At 36.1% G+C, this 13,185-nt stretch overlaps 1 protein-coding gene across 1 annotated transcript; it reads left to right on the forward strand.

Moving 5' to 3' along the window:
- The first annotated feature begins 938 nt into the window (after window positions 1-938).
- On the forward strand, window positions 939-10,051 carry LOC140237445 (kelch domain-containing protein 2-like). Its single transcript, XM_072317375.1, has 12 exons — window positions 939-994; window positions 2,068-2,226; window positions 2,761-3,067; window positions 3,832-4,075; window positions 4,773-4,892; window positions 5,448-5,635; window positions 6,147-6,285; window positions 6,960-7,017; window positions 7,488-7,579; window positions 7,984-8,038; window positions 8,614-8,711; window positions 9,425-10,051. Exons 1-12 carry the CDS (start codon window positions 939-941, stop codon window positions 9,640-9,642), a joined length of 1,734 nt encoding a protein of 577 aa, XP_072173476.1. The 3' UTR covers window positions 9,643-10,051.
- The last annotated feature ends 3,134 nt before the right edge of the window (window positions 10,052-13,185 follow it).

Raw genomic sequence — 13,185 nt, forward strand, 5'->3', positions numbered from 1 at the left:
GTGATTACCACAGCGGAATATAAATGCATAAAATTTTCACATGCAAATCAAGTGTTGGAACCCTAGGAAGCATTTCTCAAAATGAAGCTCCTGCTGCTCTTACATCACTATGCCTCTCTTACAGTATTTGATAAATGTCACGCAATATTTTATGGTGCCAACCACCACTAAACTTTTGAAGCCAGCTGTTTTGGATGAAATCTACTGATTGGAGGGTCTTGCACTGGGGTCTAGAGACGAGTCTAGCTGGTCCTATGGCAAAGAGATTTCTCTTTGTCCTATGGTCAGTTCTATGTACTGATCTTATAAGAGTTATCATTATTATTAATAATATTAAAAGAATTATAAGTATTAGCAAAAATATTTTCATGAATACAATATTTTTATGTATTTTGATTAATTTTTTAAATATTTCAAAATAGCATGTAGATACTTAAAATTACAGATTTTTTTTTTTTTTTAAGAGGATGGTCGGTAAACGCGCGACATGTGAAACTGTCGCGCGCTGCTGTGAACAACAAGCGGAAAACCATACCCAAGCAGCTGATTTGACACCGGTACCGCGCCTCGCCTCCGCTCCTACGCCGGCCCGCCCGCCCGGTACTAGCCACCGACGGTACGATCGACCGTGCAGGATGAAATGACTGTTGCCTGCCGAGAGCTTCGCCTCTAGAACACGTTCTACAATATTGTAGTTCCTTAAAGAGCAATTAGTAGACTATAGTACCTACGGCAATAAATAGATATTGACCGCAGTTAAGACCTGAGGATATTTTCAGTAGTGCTCAGACTCAGCGCAGAGACGAGAATTTACATGAAGCAAAGTCCAGGCTGAAGAGCTGATGCCGAGATGATCGACACATTCAATTCGTAAAGTAAAACTTTACTTTGCAATACAGTAGCAACCGTCTAGTATCGAGTTATACAGTGTAGGTGACATGGAGTACTACGTCATATTCTCTCCGTCTTCCAAGCCCACTGGCATTACTCTCGGGTAAGTTTATTCCTTTCCGGACAAAATGAAGAATTCATTGTGTTGGTTATGAAGAATTCATTGTGTTGGTATTCATTGTGTTGGTTACCCAGGCAATCTGGCAATGGGTCATCTCGTCGTTATTGATTACATGTAGGCTAGATCTAATGGCATGATCAATTGTTATTGGCAATTTATTCTAAATTTAAAGCTTTTTGATGATAATGAGTTAATAAGATTCTGTTAAATTTCACTTATAAACTTACTGGAATTACATTAATCAACTGATCAACGTGCATTGCATTGCCCGCATTGCATCATGCCATGCCATGCTTTTGGCCCTTGGCCTTGATTGGCCCTTGAGAGTTTGTTGAGTTGCAGTTGAGAGTTGAGTTGTTGAGGTGAGTTGTTGGAAAGACTCAGAGAGTTTTCGGCAAGAGTTCCTTTTGGGACAGCCACCCAAAAGTGAGTGCATGCATCCGTGCGTATCGCAAGCAAGATTAGGCTAGGTAGACATATGGTAGAGTTGTATAGATCTGCACGTCCCACTGTAGTACTAGTGTAAATGGGGTGGCTGTCCCAAAAGGAACTCTTTCCGAATTTTCTTTTGACCACCCCATAATGATTCCAAGTCAGTTGGGCCCAACCTATGGACATATGGTGCACAGCACTGTCGCTTTGTGACAGTGCTGTGTGCTTTGCACTCTGCTTGGTCAGGTTAGGCCCAACCATGTGTATATTTTTATCACCAATTGCAATACTTATTCAACCCTAGTCTAGGACTCTGTCTCTGCTGTCAAACAGTGAAAATATGGACATAGTAATATCATGCACAAAATACTCTCATCTATGAAATTGTAAAAAACACACAAGCTTTGCTGAAATTGGACGGGGAGGTGGGACAAAAGTTTTCACTTCTACAGCAATATCATATATTATTGAATATGTCTCATAGAGTCTTTATCATTGGATTGTGATATGATTGTACAATGTACATGTATGTAAGGTTCCTTTGATCTCACATTATGGTATAGGTCTAGATCTAAAATACCGGTACAAATCTATGCATTTCATGTAAATCTCAACCTCCATAGGCAGAGCTGTGTTCTTCCTCGCTCATTTCCTGACATGGTAGTGGTGTTTGCCCTGACATCAAAGCCATGGAAGAGAGACCTCAGGCTGCAGGTTGTCCTTGTGAATCTGAAGAAGAGGTCAGATCATCTGAACATAGGAACCATGCATCAAAGTGAAAGGTCAGTTATGATATGGGGGAAAAAATGGCAATAGTGTTTTTATTGTTTACTACGACTACTTAAATCACAGTGACAATTGTTAAACACATCTTCAACTGTCAAAGGCCAAAAATTTTATTAGCATGGTAACAAGCACTAAGAGAAAAAAATAAAGATTGGTAACTACACTAGTAATATATGGCAATAGACAAAATTAAAATTGTGATCTACATGTATCTAGTGCAATGACAAATCACTATATTTTTTTTTTTTTTTTGCCAGACTTGGTTTTCTATAAACCTGTATTTAATGCCTATCTAGGAGGAAATATAGCTGAAAGGATATTAATTTGAGTCAAGTTAAAAGCAAAATAGTCAGCAACAAGTTTGCACAATATTAGAGAATTTGGGAGATAAATTACCTACACTCTACTAACAATGGTTGTGAGTTACAAGAGATGAGGGCTACCTTTCAAGTTGTAAGCATTTTTTACCTACCACAAACTCCTTTATGTTTTGTTTTTGTTTTGTGTTGCTTGCTTTGTTTTTGTTTCAGGGCAATTTCTTGGCAACCTTGTTATAGCAAGGGTTTTAAAGTCCCAAAAGGAACACACAACTACCACCTGTATATTGGGACTGATGCAGAACTGAAAAAGTTTCTTGAGACTCCAGAGGAAGCTGGGTACCAGTTATCATCTGTGATAAAGAATCAAGAAGAAACGATCGAAAATTCACAGACGGAATCTCAGGAACTCATGATGGGTGATTCCCTTCCTGAGGCTGACAGGCTTCTCATGACATCCACAGCAAGCCCCAGCCCCAAGACACAGGGCAAGGCAGGCATTGAAGAGATAACACCACAGGTATATACTATCCTGCATATATACTGTACATGACATAGTTGCGTGAAACCCTCTTTACTTATGGAGTAAATAACCATTATAATCATTTGACAGTAGGATTTTGACAGTCAAGCACTTAATCACTTTACAAAATGTACTTCAAGAATGTTTGTCCTTCTCTGATTTGTCATGTAACCTAATAATGCATAATGTCTTGACCAGATGCAGTATGAAAATCTCCATGATTATGTTTCATTTGCTTCTAAAATATTAGCGATATAGAAGTATAGAAGAATTGTTATTACTCTATCAGCATATAGTGCTGATAGGACATAGTGTATAAATCATTCTAAGACTGTTACTTTGTTGCTAATCTCAGGGTGGTATAAACATGTGAAGTTAGGAATACAATTTTGTTCATGTATTGGGAGTTCACTCTTGCAAGAACTTAGCTGAAGACATCACATTAACAAAGTATTTGACTGAGGTAGGCCTCAAAGCCTCGCATCAAATATCCTCTGCTATCAAACTCCAATCTCAAGTATTGCTTGGTCCAGGTCCTCTTGTAGAAAGCATGTTTGTTCATTTGTCCCTGCAACTGCTTTCTTTTAACCCAATAGGAGTTTTGGTATTTATGCTGCATCTTTTATGTTTGCAGTACCAGTATGTGTTTTACAAAGATGTAAAATTGTCTGCAAGTACATGTTTAATTAGTGTCATGGTGTGCTCATAGTTGAGAGACAAACACTTCCACCTTGTTGACATTATTTTATGTGCTCCTTTAGCTGCAGATACAGACAACGCCCAGCACGCCACCACACCTTTCACACTCAGCCAGCAAGAAACGGAAAGCCAGCCTGGGAGAAGGCAACACCTCGACACCTCCCTCCAGAAAGCGGCAGTCGATCAGGCAGAAGTCCTCTGTTGCATCGCCCCTGTCTTCAAAGAGTGAAAACAGCAGAGGACAGCAGACCCGGACCACTGCTGCCCAGCAGGCATCCTCCACAAAGAGGGACAGCAAAGACTCGGGTAAACTCAAACAAGTCCATAATTGGGTACCTGTTAGGCAAAGGCATCCTTTAGTATGGTTAGTAGATCTTGACTGAGCAGTCAAGATGTACCACTTTCCGGAGAGGAGGTGTTGCACATTACCCAGAGGACCCACTATTCGCCTAGTAACTAGATATTCAAGTTTGATGTCAGCATAATAGAATGCCAGGATCTTACTTTAACAAAACAACAACAACAACAACAACAACAACAACAAGCATATCCATCATCTATTGTAGAACAGAAAATGGCAACTTCGTAAGAAGTCTTTACTGAAAATTTTGATATTGGCATATCACGCATCAAATTTGATGCAGTAACAGTCGCTCAATATACACAATTTGTTATCAAGTGACTATGTTACTAGTTTGCTGATAAAGTCTTTGTGATAAGACCACATCACAATGGCAAACTACTTTATAATAAGCTGGGTATTTGACAATTACCTCAGCAGTGTTTTGTTTTCCTTTCCGTTTTCTGTTCTGTTTTGTTCCGCTACCTGCGCCAATCGATTATCCTTAGTTGTGATGAATATGTGACAGAAAGAACTATACAAGCTAATAATGATGATAGTAAATAGATTTTATATAGTGTTTAACACAAAAGTTTCTAAGCACTTAAGAGCCAAGGACATATAGTTTGCAAGCTTCTAATTTATCAGTGCCTGTTTTGACAGGACCTAGTGCCCGTTGGGGTCACACCCTTTGTTCCATTGGAAGCAAGAAGAGTCTATTGATTGGTGGACAAGGACGTGGACAGGTCATTAGCAGGGATACCATCTGGATGCTGGACACAGGTATGTATATCTGTGTTGGCACATTGGTGTATTAGAAGTAAACTGACTTAAGATTGATTGGCAGTGAGATCTTCAAAAGGAATTTGTTGTTTTCTGGTTGTACAGTCGGGGTCAATGAAGCAATGCTAACAATGTTTTCATCGTCCACTATCAAAGCTTGATTGCCCTCATGGCTACTGTATCAGCTGCTAGATTCAAATGACATCTTGTATATGGCCAGTGCATGTGTGTGAATTGACAAATTATGTAGCTGCTGTATCCATAGACATATCCATCAACTTTTGATTGTCAAATGTTGCAATGCCTTCAGCATTTTCTTTGTTAGATCTATGTGTGTTTGGGCTTTTTTGTTTGTTTGTATAATTGATGAACAGGAGCTGGTCTTAGCTATATCTTCACTGCTTGTTTGGCAACAAAGATCACTGCATATACATTGTTTTGTTTTATGTATCTATAGCAGCATTCCAAACCAGACATTAAACAACACCGGGTATATGCGCCTCAGACCTTTAATGCCTTCATTCCACCAGACTACACTCACTTTTTTGCTCGCAGAAAATGGTGAATGGAGCAGTCCACCTACAATGGAAGGGTCTACCAAATTACCGCCACGGATGGGTCACACTGCAACCTTTGATGCACAGGCTAAGTGTGTTTATGTCTATGGAGGTTCCAAGAATCTCCGTTGGTTTAGTGACATGCATGTCCTAGACCTTGAAACTTGGAACTGGTCACATGTTGAGGTAAGCATGTTTAAAGCTTACAGAGTCAATGCTCACCCCAATCCCATCTTCATTCCTACTATTTATTTTATTTCACAGTTTGACTCATATATAATCAAACCTGAATGTCTTGGCCACCCAAGGGAGGAAAAAAAAGTGGTCATTATAGACTGGTGGTTGCTATATGACAGGGTTTCTGTAATATGGCTTTTTTTCTTGGGGAGATTTTTTTTTTTTTTTTTTTTTTTTTTTGGGGGGGGGGATTTTCTTTCCTGGCAGTATATCGCAGATGGCCGCAGCGCTATAGACATGCAGATGGCTGCTAAGGCCGGTTTGACAAGATATATTTGTATGTTTTGTTGCTTAGAAGTTATCATTGTTACTGTAATGAAAATGAAGGTTATTTTATTGTATGCTGCCTCTGCATCTGTTTTATCTTTGAAACATTAATATTTACATTCAAAAGCAAATACAGAGAATGACATTTGTAGCCAGAAGAGTCAACTTACCCTCTGTTTTTTCTTGTCTAAAGGCCTCTGGAATTGCACCAACCCGGGCATATCACTCGAGTAACATCTTCCGCAATGAGCTGTACATATTTGGTGGTGTCTATCCTAATCCAGACCCCCAGCCAGATGGATGCAGCAATGATGTCATCATTTACAGTCCAGGTAAACTGTGCAGGCTGTAGGACAACAAACTTACTGTACATAGTCCAGTTTGACCCAACAAACCTTAGATACCATACTTTGGCACTTTTGTGCTGTATGTGTGTTTTTTAGATATGATATTACTATTGTTCCTGAGTATTTCTTCGGGATATGTAAAACAAAAATGAAGAATTATTCATTTTAGCCTCTTTTCAGCATACATTATGATCGCTTGTTTCTACATAGTATTTGCAGAATTTTCAAGACATCATAGTCACCAATATGATTTAATAACTTACATTATTATTATCATTATTATTGTTATTAATATTATTTATTTATTTATTTATTTATTTATTTATTTATTTATTTATTTATCTATCTATTATCATTCATAACTCATTCTCAAATTGGCAACATGATTTTGCAGATTAAAGTTCCTATTTTTCTTTTGAAATTGCCACATTTTTGTTCTGGTCTTTCTCAGTGTGTGCCAATTTAATGATGACAAGATAATAAATCTTTCAGCGAAATCCCCAAGTACTTCATGGATTCATGAAGTTGTGATTTATCACTGACTGTATCTATTGTATATAATTGTTCTCTGAAACTTTTGTTGTTGTTGTTGTATTAATTCATATGTTCTATCTCGCAGTGAAACATTCTTATACAAAACCACTTGGTCCATTTCACAGATTCTGAAAGTTGGTATCAACCTGTGACCATGGGCATGAAGCCAAAGCCTAGATCTGGGTATGATTAATAAATACTTTTTTTTTTTCATTTTTTTAATGTATGAAACAGCTGATGTCATAAAACTCTAGAAAGAAAAAAAAATATCTGGAATCATGTGTTATTATCAAAATACATCAGTACATATAAGCATAGGATAATTCATCTGAGTGAATTGCTGTATAAGAACCTAAAAAGTGAAATGTTTATCATTGACTGTCTTTCTGAATTTCCCATTCTTGATATCAAGTTCAGAGTTCAAAGTGTGAGCAGTTGTCATCTGAAACAAGGAGAAGGCAATTCCTGATGCTCCTGGTGTTACTTAGATTGCATGTGACAGAAAAAATATGTATGCAAGCAGACTATACTTGAAACCGCTGAATTATGTATATTTTGTGGTTGAGTAAAAGGGTAGCTATTCTAGGAGGCATAATAATGTTTTCTGAGCACTCATCTTCCTTTGGTTGAATTCTTTATGGTTGCTATTTCAGGCACTCAGCAACACTGCTCGGAGATAAACTGGTCATTTTCGGTGGCTGGGACGCACCATTCTGCTTTAATGATCTACATATCCTGGATCTGTGTAAGTATGGATATTTCTTGTGAGGCTGTTCGTTGATTAACAATAAGCTACCATAAACAGTGACTACTACAAAGCAGTCAGAGCCATATTCTCAAGTGACCGAAACTGATAAAAGCTGAAGCTTTTGAATTGACCTGTGACATTTGTGATGTGTTTATTCTTGTACAAAAGAGTGTAATGAAGGACAAAATTACAGGGGGTCTACCAAACATAGAAGGCAAGTATATTTCCATGTGCAGTGAACATGCAGGTGCAGTAGGCATTTAATTATATGTATTAAAGTATGATCATCATAATATTAAATTCAAGGTGTTTGTTGAATGTGAAACGCCAAGCCAAATTTTTTGACAGTGTAGTTGAAGGTTTATTGACATGATTGCTTATCATTTTCTTTCTTGTATCAGGTCTGATGGAGTTTACTGCTCCCAAAGTAACAGGTACCCCACCATCACCCAGAAGGTAATACAGCAATTTTATGACCCCATGATTTGTTGCAATACTCAACAATGTTTGGACCAAACTGTTTGGACTTAAATCGTGCAGTAGTTTTCATTAATCAAACAAAATATCCTATGTCATGCGATAATCGAAATCAAAGTGTAACTATGTGTCATCCTCACATTGGTACTTAAATTGGTACTGAACCAATGAACCAACTTATTTACTTATCAATGTTTTGATATTGTATGATCATTTTTTTGATTGCATTGATATTATTACTTTTTTATCATTATCGTCTGTGTTATGACTGCTACAGGTATGTACATGTACTATTGTTGTCATTATCATACTATAAATAGCAGTATTAATAATAATATCAACCAGTGGTGTATATCATCCATATACATGTATAATGATAAAACATGATTCATGTGAAAAGATGATGTGAAATTAACTCTGTAAAAATATGTTGAAAAGTTAACTTTGAGCACCCCAATATGATTTAAAAATGCTATTGTGTGTATATATTTATACATATATGTATATGATTATTTGGAATAATGTAGTGGCATTCTTTATTTATTGCTGTGTAGTTGGCATGCATCCATGGCTCTCCCTGGTAACCGAGTTTTGATCCATGGTGGTTACAATGGTAATGATGCTCTTGCAGATGCCTTCATCTTCCATCTTGGTGAGTAAGCTTTTGTTGGCATGACCCTTCAGCTTAATTTGCTGAGGATATGAAATGAGCAGGAATCTCAAAGTACATTGTATATAAAATGTGTACCCCAAAGTTTACCATTAGATACCAGTATGACTCAGACTCTATCTTGATATAATTTTTACTGATTACTTATATTTCCTCCAAGTTTCATGTGTTTATAAAAAGTACATATTCCTTCAACTTGGTACTGACAAAATGTTAAGGGTAATGTTATTTTCCCTGTTGTCTGGAAGAGATAAGTCAAGTGCACTTTCATTATGCTAGAAAAATTAAGATATGCTGAATTCTCTTCATCATATCATCATAAACTGTTATAGTCTTCTTATCCAGCTATAACCTCACATGGATTCAACAAACCTTACAAGTTTTGTACAGATTGTCAATTTTTTTTTTCCTCGAAAGTCATTGGTGTATACTATGTTACTAATATTTCTGTGTTCACTGAATCCACGGTCTTCTTGTTTGCATGAAGACGGAACATCGATCAAAATACTTTTTCACATTTACAGTAGTAACCTCTAACATTACTGTCTAAGGATTTGAGAAAATCAAGCTAAGATCAGATGTGAAAATTGAAAGTAAAACTTTGAAAAGTATACTTACATCAATAACTTGAATAATGTCATCTCTTTTCTACAACATGTCTTCTATCTCTTCTTTCAATATTTTGTTAACTCAAGACACGTACACCTGGACTCCAGCTGAACTGCACTCAGACACTCCCATAGGCATCAGAGCTGGTCACACTATCATCAGTATGCATGGCAACCAGCAAGTAAAGGACGGAAAGGAAAATACGAGCCATAGCACCACAATGGCAATTTTTGGAGGAGGTGATAACGAGGGCAATTTTTTCGCCGACCTCATTCCTTTCAGGATGGTATCGCAGGATGCATGAAACTCTTGTAACAGTCATGAACTTCAAAAGCGCTCTCCAGTAAGAAACTCTACAGCCACAACATTCCAACAACTTTTCACTGATCAACATTGCTTACTACAGTATATTAAAGCTATCCTCTGGAACTTGCATCTGCTGCAGGAAAACTGAAATAACCCCAATTCAGGAAATAGGACATGGTTTGTCTTACTGTGGGAATTCTGCTTTTCCATTATCTAGGGATAAAGAGTTCATCCATTTTAAACTTTAATGAGATGAGTGTCTGATGAGTTAAGGTGTACAGCAGACTCAACTGGATGTGTTCACTTGACATAACCTTTGCATATACAATATACCTGTCTTTCTTGAAAATGAATGTGCAGTGATATCATGCATTCCATTAACCACTAAAATTACCACAATTACAACACTTACAACCTACGTGACCACAAAATCCCTTCAATGTGTATGTGGTTATCAAAACGGCAATGTATATGATTTGATTCTTGCGTTAATTTTTTTCCATGAATAAGGAATCAGTTAGAAATGGCTCACTTAGTTTATAATGACCTTGTATTTGATTATACTTGTTCTGTATCAAATCTACAGCGCATTGATCTTCTATCTTGTCTACCTCTTTAAACATTCCATCAAGCCATTTTTCTTTTCTCTTTTTTTTTTTCTTTTTTTTTTTACATTTTAAACTTTGTTCCTAATTCCTGTGTAGGGCTAATAGTGACAGTCTAATCTCTAATTCTTTGTTGCTTTGTACATGTAGCAAGGTTCACTAAAATCTTTAATTTGCAGCATTTGTAAATTTTGTTCAAATATTTTGTTGAAAATATGTGGTACAGTGTAAAATGTATTTATGTTTACATTTGACAGTATTGGTTGATTTGTATATGAGTAGCAGTAAGTAGTGAATGACACAGTAGAACCAGAGAGGTCAAATATAACAACACACTCTTTTATGTGACAATGTGATTATGCTCTTAACTGTTTTTTTATGTTTTTGTACCCCATATAATGAGAAACCTAATATTAAAAGGTAAATGTCATGGTTTTCAGGTCCTTGTCATAACAACATTCTTTTGTAATTGATAGACTATATCTCATTTTATGTCTATGTTCCTTTTTGCTGGAGTAGTGATTATAACTTGTTTTAACAGGTGAGGATCAATGGCTAGCCACATTCAAAACACGTATAGTGCACTCCCATTATAATGAAATTCTTGCTCCAACAAGGTAAAAATTATAATATATGCATGTAATTGATTTAGTTACAATTCACGTACAGTACCACAGGTGTGACTCAAACCAATTGTAGTTAGCTGCTTTAGCACATGAAGTGAATATCAGCCCTAACCTAAAAGTGATTTTTGCATGTAGGCAGGGCTCCACACTAACTTTTATTTTTGGTGGCCCAAAGGCAAACATACGACCTTTTTTGGTGGCCCGATCAGGCCACCAAATTCTTCATTTCTGAAATTTTGGTGGCCCGACGTGCGTTTTTGGTGGCCCAGGGCCACCGGGCCACCGGGCCACCGTTAGTGTCGAGCCCTGATGTAGGAAGTAAAGTTTGTCATGAATTCTTACATTGGGTGCAGTTTCTTAGGAAGTGATTGATCGATCATATGCTTCATTTTAATGTTTGAAAACCTTTGATCTCAGTCACTTTTTTTTAAGAAAGAAAAATAGTTATAAATATAACAGCAAAATTGCATACAATTTACAGCATGTTACAATACACAGATATACTTTTTTGGGTTTTTTTTTTTCCAATCTCAATGCCATATAATGTATGATTCTCTGACTCTACCTAACTTGTCTCAAGCTAGTCGATATCAATCGAGCGCAAGAGAAAACATTTGAACACTTTATCAGTGAAATTACTATACATAAGGAATATTATGTGATGTTTTGTATTGATAATTTGTTTGTGATTTGCCTTTTGTATTGTCTTGAATGCAAAAACATGTAAAGATTTAAAGACGTGAAATTGAAAATCAAAAACATTCAGTCAGGGAAAATAATAGTATATGAAGTACATTATGCACAATTTTTTTTTTTAATGAATATTATAAAAATTGTAGTAAATTTGTAAATACTGTATACACTGTCCTGTAAAATACAAGGTGTGCATAATGCTGGCTTCCTTTTATACACTTGTACATGTATTCATGGTGTGAAGGTAGAGCTCAGTTTACAATTTCTTGATTAAGAGCTTGTCGTCAGAAGCTACCCCTATTTTTTTTTTTCTTTCCTGACTTTCCAAAGGGAGAGATTTTTTTTTTTTTTTCATAAAGCATGCCCAAAGTTATACAAATTAATATGAAGTGTATACATGTTTGATGTGTGTTGAATTCACTGTAGGAAATGTCATACAAAGTAAATATGATTATCGGTACATTATAATGGAACAAATAAAACTGGATGCATTCATGCAGGACTTTTATTTCTTCCCCTTTTAGCTTTCTTGACTGAATTCTCACATTTTGATTTCTTTGCTATATGTACTTTACATATACTTTCTCTTGTTTATTGTGGTACATACATAATGTTTGTTTGTTTGTCTGTCTCCACCTGTATGAACAACTATTACATGTATGCTTGATGATGTATGTGTATGTGTGTGTGTGCGCAGTGAAACCCCATTGTGATGAGTGATATTACCTCTTTCTTACCAATTCCTTATAATCATACATGCATATGACAAACAAAGAAGGCATAACCACAAAGTCATATACAATGTACTAATTAATCAAACCAATGAACAGTTATTACACAGGTATAGGGATCAATTTTACTGAGAAAGAATAAAAAGAATCATTTATGAATTGATCCGACAAAGAGAAAAAGGAAGACCTTGGAAATCTCTTTGCACATTGTATGAATATATAAAAAAAAAAACCATATGTTTACAAGACGTACATGTGCAATATGTACATGTATATACAATGTACATGTATGAGGAAACGGGCAGATAAGTTCATGCATGTAAGGCCTAGGTTTTCACATTCCATCCAAGAGTGAAATATGCTAAACTGTGGGTGCCATAACTTTACAAAGAAACCTCACATCATGCTCAAATTGACTTGGATTAGAAAAGTGATTTGAAATTGGTCAGAAAATATTGACTATTGTTGATATACGTATATAATAGTGTGTATATATTACTATGTATCCACTCAGCAAAAAAGAAAGTAAACACTTTTTCAAGTTCATATTTCTCAAAGAAAATTTTTCTAAACATTAATGTTTTATATACAGTGGACTCCCGTTATAACGAAGTCCTCAGGACCGGCACTTTTCTTTCGTTATATCGAAATTTTGTTATAACCGAACAAATAAACAATAAAAAACATAGAGTTGATAATGTTATGGTCTTAATTTTTACTTCATTGTAACCAGAATTTCGTTATAACCGTGTTTGTTATAGCGGGAGTGCACTGTACCATGTTAAACGTAATTTAATTGGCTATCAACCTGATGGTAGGTCAATAAAAAGGCAAACTTTACGCATGAGTGAACACATTTATCTTTCTCTTCCAAAGCAAAAAATAC

Source organism: Diadema setosum, chromosome 1 (genome assembly GCF_964275005.1).
Source record: "Diadema setosum chromosome 1, eeDiaSeto1, whole genome shotgun sequence".
NCBI classification, from domain to species: Eukaryota; Metazoa; Echinodermata; class Echinoidea; order Diadematoida; family Diadematidae; genus Diadema; species Diadema setosum.